The sequence below is a fragment of the Scleropages formosus genome, chromosome 3, assembly GCF_900964775.1.
Source record: "Scleropages formosus chromosome 3, fSclFor1.1, whole genome shotgun sequence".
NCBI lineage: Eukaryota > Metazoa > Chordata > Actinopteri > Osteoglossiformes > Osteoglossidae > Scleropages > Scleropages formosus.
Genome location: NC_041808.1, coordinates 7,924,817 through 7,942,732, shown reverse-complemented (window position 1 = coordinate 7,942,732; position 17,916 = coordinate 7,924,817). Strand labels below are relative to the sequence as shown.

The 17,916-nt window shown below is 46.9% G+C and overlaps 1 protein-coding gene across 2 annotated transcripts in view; it reads right to left on the bottom strand.

Moving 5' to 3' along the window:
- Positions 1-17,916, bottom strand: part of npas3 (neuronal PAS domain protein 3) — a 281,400-nt gene that overhangs the window by 167,384 nt on the left and 96,100 nt on the right. For both annotated transcript variants that reach the window (XM_029250682.1, XM_029250683.1), the window contains exon 3: positions 5,505-5,749. In XM_029250682.1, coding sequence (XP_029106515.1) covers positions 5,505-5,749 — 245 coding nt within the window. The remainder of the gene's footprint in view (positions 1-5,504; positions 5,750-17,916) is intronic.

Here is a 17,916-nt window from a genome sequence, read left to right as displayed (position 1 = left end):
TCACCCGTAATTCAGAAAAGGACTTCAAAGCATACAGCGCCAAGATCCCAGTCCACAATAAAAACACAGGCTACATGTTTAATTCATTTCAACACGTCACCTCTAATTAGAGCTAGCGGAATCTGCCGAAATGACCGGCGTAGCATGTTCTGTCGGTGTTGGGTACGGCGTAAACAACATTGTCTGTCATTATGAGTTCTACATGTAAACAACGTGAACCCTGGTACCTGTGGGCAGTGTCATGTGTGTAAACAATGTAAACAATGCAGTCTATGAACAGTGTCCTGGGTGTAAAGAATGTAAACATTGCAGTCAATCACTAGTGTTCAGTGTGCAAACAATGTAAACAATGCGGTCTATCACTAGTGTTTTGTGTGTAAACACTGCGGTCTAATCACTAGTGTTTTGTGCGTAAACATTGTGGTCTATCACTAGTGTTCCGTGTGTAAACAATGCTGCCTGTGAACGCCGCCCTTTTCTGTAAACAATGCTGCCTGGGAGCGCTGCTGCGCAAACGACGCCGTGTGCGAGTACTGTGCGACTGTAAATAATGCTGTGCGCGAGCAGTACTCATCTGTAAACAATGCTGTCTGAGTGGTGTTGCAGTGGGAGGAAAGGCAGCGTGTGTGTGTGTGTGTGTGTGTGTGTGTGTGTGTGTGTGTGTGTAAACAATGAACACAGCTTCTCTCTGCTAACACCAAAGTAGTTTTCCGCGAGTGCTCTGCTTTCTTTAAACATCATCTCTATATCATACATACCTTATTTTCAGTTTTCATTTCGGACCCAGACCGACTCACAATACTACTGGCTGTGAGCGACACGCTGTCAGCGAGCGACGTTCTCCCGGTGAGCCCCAGGCACGAAGACCCCTATGAGACACCTTATTAGAGATGATTATGAGATGAAATAGGGGCCCGCGCAGCGCTAGCCATGCGCTACGACAGTGACGGGGAAGTGCTTCACGCATGAAGAGCCCCGTTTTGAAGAGCATCACGGCTAAGTGGCACAAACACACCGCTTTCGACACGAGGGTGGCGGGGGGGGAGGGAGGGACGGAACGCCGCGGTCACCGAGGCCTGGAGGACGGCGCGACTCGACCCGGCGATCAGAGCAGTCATCAGAGGGACGCTCCGCGCGGCACACGCTCATTTACATGACAAAGAGCGTGACCTTGCTCCCGAAGCCGAAGGACCCCGGCGCGAGGAGCCCCTGGCCCCGCCCCGCGCGCGCACGATGCAAACAAGGCGCTCGGCTTGCGGGGCTGGAAGGCCCGCGCTATTTATACCGGCTAGCAAACGTGAAAAATTAAAGCGGGGAGCGAGCGTCATCGCGCAGCAGCGACGTGTCTGTCGGCACACGGGCAGATGTGCTTCGCGAAAGGGCGTCGGCGCGGTACAGTTTTAAAAGCACAATATCAAGGAATTATTTTTGACATTTTGATTCATGTACGGTTATAAAGCTTCAAGACAACACAGTTTAATTATAAAACATATTACTGCCGCCTTAGTCAAGCCAATTAAATTTGATTGGATACTTTCTTTATTCAACAAGCTCTTTTCATGTCATTTTAATTTAGTGTCAAAGCAGGCAGAATATTGGAAACTAAATTATTTACTACAGCGCATAAGCCAATAATGTTCCATTTGTCTCTTACTGAGAGGGACTAGACTAACAAGATTACTGAGGACATTACTGGTAACGGTGAACGTCCTTCACCGCATCGTGTTTCAGAGAGCCTCAGCACGCACCCCCAGGGAGGGCAATCGAACCCAGCGCCACCAGGACATTCCACACCCGTGCGGACAATCACCGGTGAGCCTTCGCGGCGCCGTTCCGGCAACGGGCACGAGGCAACCCGGCTCCACCATCCTGCTGCGCACGAGCCCACGTGTCACCAACAGGCGACTAAACGTCCTGTCTCAACCCAAGAAGCCCTCTGTTTTTATTCCTCCTTTAAAAAAAATAATAATTAGCATGGCCACCAAAGCAAGGTACCGCACGTATAGGTGCTGGATGAACCGTGGGGTCGGGACATATCACCTGCAGGGACATAAATTGACAGAGAAATGGGATAAAACCATTCATTCATTCATTCATTCATTCATTCATTCATTCATTCATTCTCACTCACCACTGGTTGTGGTCAGGGTCACTGTGGCCGGGAGCCCATCCTGGAATCAATGAACGGGAGACCAGTCCATTTCAGAGAGGATGAGACCACTGCGGCTCTATGCAAACTGACTTGGGACCTGTGGCTCTAGTAGAAAATCTGTGCTATTCCAGAACATTCTGATGAAGGCAACTATTCTTCACGCGCACATGCATGCGCGCACACACACACACACACAGAGAGTGAAACAAGTAACACAGATTATAGGGAGGCTGAAAGCACCCTGGAGAAAAGCCACATAAAGCTCCTGCCAACACAGCTCTGAGATCTCCATTCAGGAGCAAGACATGCTGTTAGGACTAATTAAGACTGGAACCAAACACCTATTTTAGATCCCAGAAAAAAAAAGAAAATCTCATAAAATTAAATGTCTGAGACAAAAAAAGAAAAAAATAGATGTTCTTATTCAGCACCATTGTTTTATGCCAGTATTTCATTTAACAGTAATCTATTCATGAATAAACAAAGTGTGTACACCACTCTCAGTTATTAAAACACATTGTTCAACAACAATGCATCCTGAAGCTGTTTGTGGCGAAAAAAAAAAAAAAAAAAAAAAAAGGTGTACAAGTAATTGTTTCCATGGCAATTATTTCCTTTGGTAGGCATGGAGAAAATAAAGAAAATAACACCAACATGCCCACTACTTCCATGCAGCCAAAAGCAATTTCCTTTTCTAATTTTAGTTATGCAAAGCCTATGGGCATCATCAGCATTTAGTAATTAGTTTTATAATTACTGCTGTTTTGCTCACTGTCATTCAATTTTTTTGCGTACACCACGGTGAGGAAAAGAGCATCTCGCGTTCGCAGCTGGGCAAATTACTCCGTTGCAGGCCGAAGGAGACCGGAAGCCGTCTTTCCCGGGTCTCGCTCGGGCCCAGTGGCGCGCGCCGCTCCTGCGGCCGAGGGGCCATTGTGGCGCTAAGCGCCTTAGTTCCTCCGTGGGCACACGGTGGGGGGGGGGCACTTTCATCGGTGCGGCCGCACGCTCCTCTTGTTACGCCGTCCGGCGAAGGGGTGTAAACCCACAGGTGCAGGCGGTGCGGAGCTCCGCGGGGTGGACTAAGGACTCAGGACTTAAATACCGAGGACTAAGGACTTAAAAACGAAACGTAATGTTTTCCCCGCATCTCCGAGTTACGGACAGACGCGAGCCGCGCGGGAGAAACGGCTCCCGGAAACGCCCGCTTTTCCGCCGTTAATAAAGTGTGGCATTTTGGCGGCGAGTTTCTGCTCGGCTCTGCATGCATGAATAATAAAGGCACAGGTGGCGGAGGGGGTCAGGAGGCGCGCGGCGACCTCCGCGCGAGAGAAAGGTCATGCTTGTTTGTGCTGTGTCCTTCAACAGATGTGAACCACCTCTGACAGAGAGCAGCACGTTTCGGTTAAAACGCTTGGAAGAGGGGGGGAAAAAAAAAATTGGTTGATGGGTCAATTACGTTAAAGGTCGACAGGCGCGAAAGGATACCGGCTCATCGGCACAAGCTGCAATAATAACTTTTTTCCACCTCTGATGCCATTAATATGTGCAGTTTTTTTTATTGCTGAGAAGAGCGTCTGGTGGCGGTGCTGCTTTTTCTCAAGTCGAGAGGCGCCCTCTCCTTCGTGGCGATGCTGGGACACCCCAGTCTACTCCTGCGCGAATGCCTCTTTACCACGAGGCCAGATTTCCCTTCCCCCTTTAGCCAGCAAGCCAAAATTGTGGCCTAAAACACCGAGGATTCGCCAAGTGCCGCTGCGCTGAGATTTCCCGGAAGGTTCCAACCGTAGGGTATTACGCGGAAAGGCCTCGCCAAGCTGGTGCCGCTATTTCTCCGCCAGGTCTCGCGTGAGAACGTGTTCGCGGCTGTGGGAGGGAGGTGCGCGCCACGGGGTCTCGGCCCGCTGCCGGGAAGACAGGCCGCCGATGGAGCGAGGCGTGCGGTTTGAGCGATGGCATCGGAGCTGCGGTTCACCTTCAGCAGTAAGGGTGCAGACAGAGCTGGACAACACTGCCCCCCCCCCCGACCTAACTTGTTAAATATCACGTGACGCCATGCCCCGTGTCGGGAAGAGGCACCGGAGCAAACTGAGGCGCTGACAAAAACGTGATGCCAACAGATTTCGGAATGCTGCCTCTTCGGTTCGAAACGATGCCGCCAAAGAGACGGGATGTGGCCGAGACGCGGCCGAGACGCAGGACACACCTCGTTGTGCATTGGGGCAGCTGGTAGTGCAGTGGTTAGAGCAGCTCTCTTTGGACCAAAAGGTTGCAAGTTATTGTCACCACCAACTGTAGTACCCTTGAGCAAGGTACTTAGCCTAAATTGCTATAGTAAAAATACCCAGCTGTATAAATGGGTGAACGACGGTAAGTAGCTGCACATTGTAAGTCGCTTTGGAGGAAAGCATCAGCAAAATAAATAAATGTAAATGTGTTCATTGGGGGCTGCCAAATGCCCCCCCGAATAACATCACGTCCGGAGGGAAAAGCAACACTGCTTTCACGTCACCCGGGTGGAGGACGACGAACGACGTGCGTACGCTGCCACCGCTCGTGACCATTTTCTCCACTCTGCCCTGACAAAGAGAGCGCGCTCTTCTCCCGCGTATTGACGAGGCTACATGGCGCCAAATGGTTGTGTACATATATTCCCTCATTAAAATGCATGCCCATCTTCAAAGGAAGACAATGCAACGATGCCATCTGTTGTGCGCTCTGCAGAACAAACAGAACAAGAAAACGCAATAGGTTCTGGCAATTTGCTCATAATACCGTGGTCCTTTATAGGACGCCGCTTGAAAAACGAACCTGCGCCGCGTTCTCTCCGAGAACGGGTCTTTGCAGTGGATATTTACTCCTTCGTACGCTCGTTGTCCTGCTCACAAGAATGAATACGAGCGTTTTTGCAACTGGGTTTGGCTTCGGCCTGCGCGAGTGTAATGTGTAAAAGCAGCAGAAGGATTACCGTGGTCCCCAATAAAAACTGCAGCGCTTTGGAGCGGTAATTTAGAGCGTTGCGTTCATCGCTGCGAGGTTCCCGTCGAAACCATGCTCCGGAAAGCACTCCGATTCAGCAAATGTGCGCTTCGAACGAAAGACCAGTGGATGATGTACCCAAAACTGGCACAGTGCTGCAGCTGCTTCACCAACCTAGCGTGAGATATCGTTAGAGACAGTCCGTTACCGACACGGACCGTGTCGTTGAGTCCGCACGGAAGTCACCGCCACATTCGGTCGAGCGGCTAAGGGCTCGGCCTCGGTCCTCCGCGCTTACGTAAGGAGCACCTACCTTTCGTGGTCATTAAAAAGAACAGAGAAGAGTGTAGAAGACATGAGGCTTGGAGCCTACCTTTGACCGAGGTGTTGGGTGGTGGGCCCTCTATGCGCAGATTCCAGGGTGGGTCCCCCTGGCTGGCAAAGTCCCTCATTTTCAGGTAGCTGATGGTGAGGCGGATGATGGAAGCCTTGTCCAGCTGGCTGGTGATGGCACCTGGCAGTGGCAGCATCTTGGCCAGTTCATAAAATTCAAAATTTTCCTTCCCACGTCGTGAGCGAGCCGCATCTCGGGACTTCTCCTTTCTCAGCGCCTGCAACCTGAGAGAACGGGTCGGGTCACGCTTTGCTCGTGCTCGGCCGCGCCGGTCTGAGCCGCGGCATCATCGACACGCAACGCGCATCTCAGCCAACGCGATCAGAGAAGAACAGACACACACCTGGCCACGCACCACAGTCGAACCCCAGCGGCACAAAACACGGCCAGCTGTTCCACACACTCGGCGCGCGTCACACACACTACCTGGAACGGCGAGCAGAAGGTGTTCAGATGGTGCTTCTGAAATTGAGCTCACATAATGGCAACTGCTTGAGAATCCCTTAAATACGGTTCTGATTACACAACTGCTTGCTGCGGGAGGCGGCCGTCATTTTGGAGCCGCCCTCCCCCAACCTGCTCCGCCGCGAATCCTGAAATCACTGCAAGGATGTATGATTTAAATAAATATTCTTATATGCAAGAGACTGGAAAGAGAGTCCAGGTCCTCCAATCAGCAGAGAATGAATCTGCAATTCCACACTGATATCTGTACTCCAAGAATTCCTGAACAAATTACATTTACATACATTTATTGGACTCTTTTCTCCAAAGCGACCTACAATGTTAAGCTATCGACAATTACTTAACAGTTTATGCAGCTGGGCATTTCTACTGGATCAATTTAGGGTAAGTACCTTGCTCAAGAGTACTACAGCTGGGATTTAAACCTGCAACCTATGGGTCCAAAAGCAGGAGCTCTAACCAGTACACTACCAGCTACATAGCTACACCACCTGCTGTGAAATTAACTCCCAAAATCACCATCACAATTTTCACGCATTTATTTAAAAACAGTTAACCTGTCTTCATATAATCATTTTGTCTCTATAAAGCAAAACACAATACTTAATATGATTAAGTTAGACATAAAAGTTTTAAATGTACATTTAATAGCAGCTATATACAGTATTTAATATACTGTAGTTCAACAGCACATCACACACACACACACACACACACATCATCTGAACCGCTTGTCCCGTACAGGGTCGTGGGGAACCGGAGCCTAACCCGGCAACACAGGGCGAAAGGCTGGAGGGGGAGGGGACACACCCAGGACAGGACGCCAGTCCATCACAAGGCACCCCAAGCAGAGCTTGAACCCCAGACCCACCAGAGAGCAGCACTTGCTCCAACCTGCTGCGCCACCACATGCCCCTCTAGTTTAACAGCAAATAAGTCATATTAAATACATATGTAAACGCTCAGAAAAATGACTCTCATTGGTCCAGCATCACTAGGAAGTTGCCCTTCCTAAATCAGTGCAATGCTGCTCCTATTAATCGATATTCCAAGTATTCGGCAAGCACTCTTCTCTCATCCTTATATGGAACTGTATGATTTAAACATATTAGATATTTTTGGCGTATGTGGAAGATTGTGGAGCTTAAGTATGGTTCTGCTGCTTATCCTCAAGATCAGAGAAAATACCTCAAACACCCTGGCAGAAGGAGCGCTTGACCATCATTCAACTTGCCGTAGATGTGCATAGTTCCTCATAAATACACTGGTTCATCGGTTACAAACACAATTGCACACCCAAGGGATGTTTGCAAGTCACTTTCACCCATCATTCACATGAAATAAAAGCTTAAGACACTGATATTGAAGGATAAGGAACTGTAAAACCCCCACACACAATAGCTGTAACACATTAAAAACATTTTAATGAACCCTCAGTTACATTTGACACAGAAGTAGCGAAGGTGTCTCGGAAAAATTTTATTCAATTCCGACTCCTGACCGATTCATCGCCTAAGAATGTGCAACGTTCTTCATGTTCTCGACACGTTATTGCCTCCATTTTCATCGCCATGGTAACAGCAGCTTTCTGTTTACTGGTGCTACTCGGATCAACATCAGCAGCTGTAAAGCTGAACTGTAAACGGTGCAAAAGTGAGTTGACTTGAAGCGGTTCATATTGTGTTTGGGTGGGTTCTACTGCCATCTGTCTACTTGACGAGTACAAAAGAGGTCACGTGTTTTTCATTACACAGATGAATTTTAGAAAATCGACTATCTGAAGAAAAAAAATGGAGGGGTTTGCATCCTCAAAAATCAGAGGAATGTTTGTATCTTAAACCAGTGTATTTTTGACATTTTCAAATACCTTCACATGGTATATAAAGCTATTGTGACGACAAAAGCATTGTTTCAGTGGATGTGAATGTAATTAAAAATTGCATTCTTATCCACTTATTTTTTAATAAACTATCTGCTCGGCCTAAGCAGAAAAATTCACTGTGGGCAATGCAGTTTTAGGAATATCGTAGTTCGCATCATGGTCGCGTCAGCTTTCCTGTATAGCCTGGAGTAATTTACATCTATAATTTAATTTTGAAACGTACAATAAAACACAAGAGCAGTTAGTAATAACATGTACAATTACAGCACTCACGGGAGAGCAAACGAAAGCTTACGGAAATAATTTTTCGGAAAGGAGCGTTTTGGCTCCCTGGCGAAAAAAAATCCGTTACGAAAAATTTAAAATAAAATATAAATAAGAAAAAAATAAAACGTATTTCGTATTTCGCTACGTCTTCATGTGCTCCCCTGTCTTTGCCTCTTTCTTTCTGAGAACTCAAGCTATTTACTTAATTATATTGAGTGTCTTTTTTTTTTTCTTTTTTAAATTGCAGTACTCAACATCCAGAAAAACACAAGTTCAACCTGTATTCAGAATATTAATTCTATATTACATGTCAGCGTCCACACCATCAGTTTCCTTCCACTCAAAGCTCTTTCTCAACTGCAAGTCGATTTCCACGGAATTCTGACCTGTAACTCATGACAGTCCGTAGATGAAGCTCTATTCTAAGTTGTCCATCACCTTCTGTATGTTGTTTAGCACGAAACAAGGCGCAGTAGCTACATCTGCGCCCCCAAATCGCAACTCCCAGCCTTCTGTGGCGTTCATCATCTCCAGCCATCATGGATTAAGCTGGCAATAAATCATCCGAGAAGGTTCTGGTTCCCTACTGGCCAGCCCTTACATTAATTTTTTAACACCACAAATGCAGAACTGGTTAGAGTGGATTTCGAAAGACGGGAGTAAGAATTTCCGTACGGTTGAGAAATGAAGGACAGGCATAAAAACAACTCTAAGCGTCTGGATAATTTGCAAATAAAAACCGATAATGGAAAAAGGGCAGAAATCTCTACAAAAGCAGGTCTTTTTGTTGTCGGCGCAGAAACGGGTCTAACTCAAGTCAACCTTTAAGCAATTTCAAATGTTTCCCAGTGAAAATTCATCCCCGACCTGCTATTGGGGAGTTTGCATGGCAGCCAAAGAAGCCTTGTGCTTCAATAACGTCACGTTCACAGTTGTCATAATCAATTTTGCAGCCTTTAGGAGATATCAAAGGGTACAATAGGTTAATTTCAATACCAAATATCAATGCAGGAACATCTAAGTGGCAGACTGCTCCTCTCGAACATCTCTGCAGAGGAAAGGCATCATTTGATGCTCTGCTGCTCAGACAATATATAAAGCTAGCTGTAATGGTTGTTTGGAGGCGAACGGCAACACAGCAGCAGAATTTCATTTGTTCCACACCCTTGGAAAGCATTATGTGGGTCTGCCAAATATTTCTTGATGTGATAGGGTTGTGTGACCTTCATAGCGGGAACGTATTTATCACATTCTACAGGAGTCAAATGCAACACCTTTCTTCCTTCCAAAACATGAAATCATGGGAGAAATTTAGCACTGCCCTGCAATGGCTTTTTAAGCACCTATCAGGAGGAGAGGATGAACATGTCAGCATCAGTAGACGTCGCCCAGCTCTCGGGTCGGACAGCAGCCGCACAGCAGCCTCACGGCAGGCTGACTGCACAACACGGCCTCCCGCTTAGCTGCATGAACAGAGAGCAGAACCTGTATTTATTCTTTTATTTACTTATTTTTTTATCAACAGCACTGGGTCACAACAACATACGGGGAGAGAAAGAACGCCGACACACTGCAAATATGCCCCCGTACATAGAGGGAGGGCTCAAGGTCAAAAGGCTGCAATAAATCACAGGTGTGATGGCGTAGCATTGTCCAGTAAGTTCCAAAAGGTTGTCAAGGCATTCTAGGATTCTCCTGAATTGTGATGCAGTTCAAACAATAATTTTTCAAGAGGAGAAAATCTAAACACTTCAGTCATCCACACATTTAGAGAGGGAACCCAATGTACACCATAGCATTGAAATACATCTCGCTGCCAAGCCTGTACGAGTAATCGGTCTACGTTCAATGACATCATCAAAACGAATTTGGTTCATAGTTGAACAAGACAACAGATGGGGGAAAATCAAAATTTTGAAGTTTTTTTAAATAGTTGCACGAACCCCTTTCCAGTAAGCTTGTAGCGAACCTCATTCCTGGAATAAATGTATCACAGTGCCTGAAACAGCATTAGGCTTAGCTGAGATTCTACTTACAACAATTTACCCATTTATACAGCTGGGCAACTTTTACTGGCGCAAGACAGGGTGAAAACATTGGCCAAGGGCACTACAGCAGTAGTAGGTTTCAAACCCACAAGTGTCAGATTCAATGCCAGCAGTGCTAACCACTGTTACCTGCTGCCCTACTTGGCACCACTGCAGCACAAGTCAAGGTCCCATTCTCATGTCTCCATCACTGCATTCTTAAGAATTGGTACAGCTCTGGTGAAAACTGTGTACGATGCAGAGATCGCACTCCTGGAACTGTTTGGTGCAGTGAGCTGTTTTTCATCTTTGGTTCACTGTCTGTAGTCTGTTCTCCTGTTCTAGGGCTGTAGTAGAGTGGTGTAGTTGTCAGTATTTATAGAGAACCAAACCGTGCTGAATAAAGCAAAATTAAGTCTCAGGTGGTTCAAGGTGAGGGGATGAGGTGGCACAGTGGGTTTGGCCGGGTCTAGGGTTCGAATCTTGCTTGGGGTGCCTTGCGATGGACTGGCATCCCATCCTGGGTGTGTCCCCTCCTCCTCCAGCCCTGTGCCCTCTGTTGCTGGGTTAGGCTCAGGTTCACTGTGACCCTGCTTGGGATAAGTGGTCAGCCAGTGTGTATGTGTATGTGCGTGTGGTTGAAATTCGTCATTGTCTGAGCTGCAATACATATGACAATATTCAGCAGCCCTGCTGGGGTGTTGAACAGAGCCTTTCAAATACAGTGCTGATGGCACACTCTCTGAACGCATGCACCTTATCCACACAGCCTTCACATGTAAGCATCTACAAAAAGCATTGCAACAGGACATGGGGCAGAGATGTAACTCAAGCGTGCAATGATGACTGCCAAGCCAAAGGGCAGAAAGCACACCACCTTCATCTCCAATACCGTGCTACCCTACTTGGAGTAGAACAGCATTCCCTGTCCGGTAGAAATCACTGGTATTGCTGGGGAATCACAGCGCAGCTCTTCCGACACCATCTATTGAGTTTTCAAGCCAGTTCATCAAAAAAAGAATCGGTTCAGCACCAATATCCACCTGCTCCTTTGTTACTGTGAAGAGCCTGTTCCCACTTCACTGGTATTATTTGGTTTGTGGTCTGATCCACTTGTACAAAAGCACTTACAATTGTTATTAATTCACAGAGCTGTTTTATCGGCTCAATTCAGCTCAAGTGGCTCCTGGACGGCTACAGCAGGGGTCCTCCTGGGGTTTGAACCAGCAACATTCCGATGGTAGGGTTGCCCTTAACCACAGCGTGCTGCAGCCTGACACACGTACCGCCATCCTTGATGTCTGTGCGTTTTACGTTTCGGCGTACTCAACAAAAAACTCAAACAACTCCTAAAATAACCCTCCGGCGACACGGCACCTACGCGAAATGAAGCTGAGGTTTAATCCCCCCGCAACCGACTGCGTTCGCCGCTCCTGATTTCTATTTACCAAATTAGATAATAACGCCACCGTTCGACTTTGGGCAAGAAGAAAAAGTATCAGCTAAAGCGGATGAAACTTCTAAAAATGATCATTTAAGATGGAGGTAATTGCTTTCATCAAGGCAGAAAAGGCAGGCAGAAGAGAAATGTCACTTCAGATTAGTGTCCTCCCTCCTGAAGCAATGGGTGACACCACTGATAGAGGGACTAAATGCCAAGACCAATCAATTGCTTTTGTCACTATAGTCCTTGGTGCAGTCAAAAAGGGCCCATTTTCGAGAATCTATTCTTCATTATAGTAAAGGCTATCTCCAAGGTAACATAATTTAATTTCTTCGTCGGTTTGACCGCGCTAAGTATTCCCGATGAGGAACGCTGGTGACAAAACACGCCTGTCCGCTTTACGACAAAAACATCTGCGCTCTCCGGCCGACAGGGAGTACGTTACGGGCGGAAACACCGTGCATCTCCAAGAACGCCGCTGACATTTACCCAGGGGTTCAAACATATCAGCACACGTCCGTCCCGGTTCCAAAGTGACGTCCGCCACGTCAGGACAATTTCACCGGCTACGCTGCCCGCTCCCGAAAGTGGAGGAAGGTGCAGAACCAGGTGACGCAAAACCGCTTCACCTGTTGTGTCACTTTAAGGGATCCGTTTCATGTGGCAACATGGTAAATCAAGCCAGCAGACGAAAATAACGCGTTGTGAAAGATCGAAACATTCGCAAGGAGCTCAGCGGCACACGGGAAAGCAACACAGAGACTCTGTAGCAGTACAGACCATTGTCTCCACCATTGCTGTCCTCCTGCTCGGTGACCCCGTATCGCCCATGTCTCCAAAGACGGCTGTGTTCCGCCGGCTCTGTTGACACCGTTCAGCTTATCCGTTCGCCTGCTCACTTTCGCTAACAACTCGTCCTGGTCAAGGTGGAGGCGCTCTGGATCCCGAAACCACTCGGCGCAAGGTGAGGGGGTACACCTTGGACAGGATGCTCGTCTATCGCAGGGCAGCCCTACATGCACACACTCACTCATCCATCTGCACACGATATTTACATTCACTTATTTAGCAGACGCTTTGCTCCAAAGTAACTTCCAATGAACTCTATGTAGTGTTATCAGCCCACACACTTTATTCATTCACCACGGCGACTTACACTGCTAGATACACTACTTACAATGGGTCACTCACACACTATGGGTGAACCTGAACAGCATATCGTTGGAGTGTGGGAGGAGACCAGAGCACCCGGAGGAAACCCACACAGACACGGGAAGAACATGCAAACTCCACGCAGACTGAGCAGGAATTGAAACCATGACAGCGGTGCAACTCGCTGCGCCACCGTGCCGCCCACTAAGAGCAATCTAGCGCCGCCAGTGTGCCCAAACTGCACGTTTGGGTTGTGGTAGGAAACCAGAGCACCTGGAAGAACAAGCGGACTCCAGAAAGACCGAGCCAGATTTGACCCTAGGCCTGAACAGCCCGTCGTGCCGCTCTCCCGCCCAAACGGAATCTGCTAAATAACGCGTTCATTATGCGGCTGACTGACGGACGATCGCATGCGCTCGGCAACTTTAATACCGCACAACAACTGATGCTGAGGGATTCAAGGGTGCTTCAAATGCGACGGTACACAAAGAGCGTTCTCGCAGTGCCGCACATGCAAACCGCTCGCACAAGCTAAGCACAAAGTACACGGAAAGTGCACATTTCTTTGTAATTGAACGAGTTTGCTAATGACGGCCGCAGCATTAACAGCCCAGCTGTTTCTCATTTATCGCATCCCTTGTATTTGCTTAAAAATAAATAAATAAATAAAATAAAATTTAAAAAAAAAAAAAAAAAAGAAAAAAACGAGAGAGACAAAAAGCAACCATTTATATGTTGAGATTTTTTGCTGTTGTTTTCCTACCTCTTGCTGCGGTATTGAGAGCAGCTATTGAAGCGGCTGAAAGAAATACCTGGCTGAGCACAAAGGAGGGAAAATAGAGCCGGGGAGTGGGCTGCGAGAGGGCCACATTAATCAGGATGCCGTTCTCTGATACACACTGATTATGACTACAATGATGTGGGCAATTTGAAGAATAATACCAACAAATTATACAGAATTATGCCCTGCTGGTGGTGAATAAAGGCCCTTTCCTGTGAACCAGACACCCTGCACGCTGTCAAATTATTTCTGCTGTCAACACTTGGTGGCGGCCAGGACGGCCAGATCGGAGGCTTTGTAAAAAGGGCCATTCAGGGTATAAACAGCGCATTACTGAACTGAGAAGGGCAACCGCAGATTGGTCATTGTCTTCCCGAGCAGCGCCGAGCGGTCGAGGATACGCTTTCCCGCGAGGACGGAGACGCGGCGCCGACAAGCTGAGAGCCTCGGCGTTTTTCATTCCGCTGTTCTTGTGAGGCGATAAATAAGGACATGAATATAAAAGGCGGTGGGGAGAGAAAGGAGCGGCTTCATACTGGGGACCTCTGCTTAGCCTTTCATTCACAAGCACCGGCGGTGGGGGGGGGCGGGAGGCAAAAAAAAGCAGACAAACACACGTACACCGAGCAGCAAATGCAGACACACGTGTGCACATACATACATGCATACATGCATGCATACATAGATACGTCACATGCATACTGACATGCAAACGCATTCCAAAAACGTGCTCATAGAAAATTGATGTGCGCACACACGTTCTCTTTCAAAAGAAGCATTTTTCTTGTTTCAAAGAGGATTATGCCTGCATGCATGCTAATATGTATAATGTATATACGCAAACACACTATTTTTTTTTTTTAAATACGCATTTTCCTTTAGATAATTTTAAATGTCAATTCTGAATTGAGTACAAGGAAAAACTGAGAAGGATAATACTAAGTAGGGTGCAGAGAAATGAGACTCCACTTTTATAATTCAGTTCTGATAAAACTTTATTCTCATTTTATAAACCGCTCTAGAAACATGAATGCTGTGAAAAAGTTTCCCATTCCATCCGTTTCCAGTACCGCCTTGTTTACGTATAATAGAACAACTAATTTCTGGAAGTCCATTCTTTCTATCAGATCTATGAGGCTGCCCATTATTTCGAATGTTGCTTAACGATCAATCTTTAAAGGGGTTTTTGACAAGACTATCATTAAAAAACAAATGCTCTTTGCTTTGTGTTCCTCGCAGAGGATAAATCATTTACAATTCAAACATGTCCCAATACGAAACACAGACCGATGATGAGACTTCGGCTTCAATTACGATCAGAGCATGATGGAATGCAATAAGTCGAACCTGTTTGTGATCTCAAAGATGAAGCGTACTTGTAATATTTTGTTTTTATTTGCAAGTTTCCTGCAGCTTCTCCTTCGTCATAAATAGATTAAGCCCAACTAACCTTACTTCAGTCCATTTCAATCAGCTTTTCTAAAATCAACAGTGGTCTTCACGGCGTTTCCGTGCAAAACACATGCTCATATTACACAGATTTACACTTAAAAACATGCAATTTGTGCCCTAAAATTCACATGAGAAGCTATCGACTCACACTTGCGAGAAATGCCCGACGAGAAGAGAAGCTCCAAAACACAGAAGGCAGTGAGCATCACTGGAGCAGAAACAAAATCAGCAAAATCTTTCAACAGGGCTGGAGTGAATTGAAGATGAAAGGACAGAAGATTCTGGAAGCACTCTATGTGGTCACCAAGAGTCAATATTGACTGCATGGCCCTCAACAACAACAAAACCTCCACAATAATCTACCACAATAATGCGCCTTATTGCAACAAAGTTTTAAAGTGCCAAACTATGTTGAAAAGGCAAAGAAAAGCCTCACCAATCAGTTTAAAACTATTAAGCTGAAACAAATGAAATTTTCTTGAAAGAAAATACAATTATTAATGAGCTTGTGTGATTAGATTTACCATTTGTACAAATAGCTCGGCAGTGAGGTTTGAGTATTATGACTGATTACAGTAATTACATAATGAGAATTGCTCCATTAGGTAATGTTAATTAGAATTATAATAATAATTTTCATTTTACATATCACACATAAAGCAGCTTCTGAAAGCACTTAGAAGAATATATGTCTATATGTCGTCTATGTAAGTCTAAAGCAATTTACAATAAATATGAGGATTTAAAGTGCAATAAGAAAACAACAACAGAATAAAAAAAAAAAACTGCATTTAAAAAAAAAAACACCGGAAAAAGACCAACAACATCCATCTATCATTTATCAATAACCACTTGTCCAACACAGTCTCACGGTAGTCTATCCTGGAAGCCGAGGGCAGGAGGCAAGATACACCCTGGGCGGGACGCCACTCCACAGCAGGGCCATCGCGTACATACTCTTTCACTCACACATACACACACCAAGGGTAATCTGGAGTCACAAATTCAGCTGAAAAACATGTGTTTGGGCTGTGGGAGGAAACTGGTGCCCCCAGAAGACACCCACAGAAGACTCCCTCACAGACCGAGTTGGATTTGACCGTACATACAAATCCACAGAACCAGAATTGTGATGCCTGCTGCACCTCTCTGTAGCCCGAGAACGAAATAAAATAGATTCAGAGACACCAAGATAACTGAAAAGAGAAAGTGAGAAGAGGAGCACACAAATGTGTCATGTATAGGCAGTTTGAACATGTGGGTTTGTTTGGCCCCCATTTAAATTTTACAAGAATTCGCTTCGCAAGCAGATTTTCAGGAGGGAATTACGCTCGTTACGTCAGAGAAGCCCGCATTAACACCTCGTTCTGTACTTTTTCCAAACGTACTTTCCTGAAAAACAACATCAGTCCCTTCTTGATGGAGCTTTGTTGGAATGTGGATCATTATTTACTTGATTAAAAAGAAACAGAAAGACCGAGCAGACAATCACGATTAAACTGAAAGAATGATCTTAGTACAATCATTTGGTTGTACTCCAATCCATGTCCATTTTTTTCCCCCCTTTTCACATGATAAAATACCTTCCAGTAACGTATCACTAACACTAAGGATTGAGGGGGAAACTGACCCTAGCAGATGAAAAATGCCACTCCAACCATAGCCAAATTATAAAAATAAAAGGGTCGCCCTTTCTACATTCCTACCTTCCAAATTAGTCACGCGCGCCTGCGCTCAACGCTCGGCAACGCTCTCCGCCGTAGAAGCAGATGCGAGCTTAAGATTGCGGGCAAATTTCCGCAGCGCGCAGCCGATACCTGGTTATAATTTGCCGAAGCGGGGATCGCACCCGAGTTCCGCGCCAAGTTCTGCTCGCTCTCATTGCTGATTCAGGACAGGCGTTCCTGAAGTTCAACAAAGCCTGTCTGGAGAAAGCCTTCCTTCTGTCAAGCACTGAATCCTGTTGGGTCTGGAAAGAGTCTGAGCGGTCACTGGGAGAGATAGCAGCGGCGCAGCGATGGCAGAACACCAGAGCACCATCCGGAACGGATTTTGCAGGCCACAGCGCTGGGACTTGTCAGCGCGCAAGGTCGCCATGCTAGTCATGCAAAGCAGGACCGTGTCACGGCTAAACGCCGGGGGAGGAGGAGCTCTCGTTTGCTCTCTCGCAATCACACGTGCACACGTACGCGAAAACCACGACCATCACTTACCTTGTGCTCCGCTCATTTGTATTCTTCGTGCACGTGAACAAGGAGAGAACGCGTGCAGAAACGCGCAGGTGTTGACAACGCGATCGCAACGCGCAAACGTCGACAGATCAAGACGAGCAGCCGGCGATCGGTCAAAGCGGTGCGGGTCGCCGCTGAGATTTTCGGATCCTCAGGCTTCTCGCGAGCGATCGAGGAGGTTCGGCCGCTCCGGCGAGGCCCGGAACCCGAGGCCGCTCTGGGTGGCCCCGCTCGAATGGGCAGGAACGGATGTCAATGGCGATATCGAGCCGGCGTGTAATTAAGAGCCCCGTTCCGAGGGACGAGGGAGGCGCGGCGCGGCGCGGCGATTCACCGCGGCACGGAAAATCCCGTTAGCTGTGAATAAATCCATTGAAGGCGGCCCAGGTAAGCCCGGCGCAATGCGATTACATGGCAGCCGCGCTGCCTCAAAGCAGCCAAAACGGCAACACAAAGCCCGCCATCGCTCACCTGCCTTTGTGAAGGTGCTATCCCACTTAGGAAAATCCTGTTAAAATGTGTGACAGGGATCACGGCAAGCTGGATCCTTCCGCTTCAAAAAGGGAGAGGAACTAGTGGAAGAGGAGGGATTTTCATGTTATTAGCGCTAATGTGGGGAAAGGAAAATCACAGAGAACAGGTCAGCTTCTTTGGATAATTCTTCGCCGAAATGACGTACGCAGCCCCGAC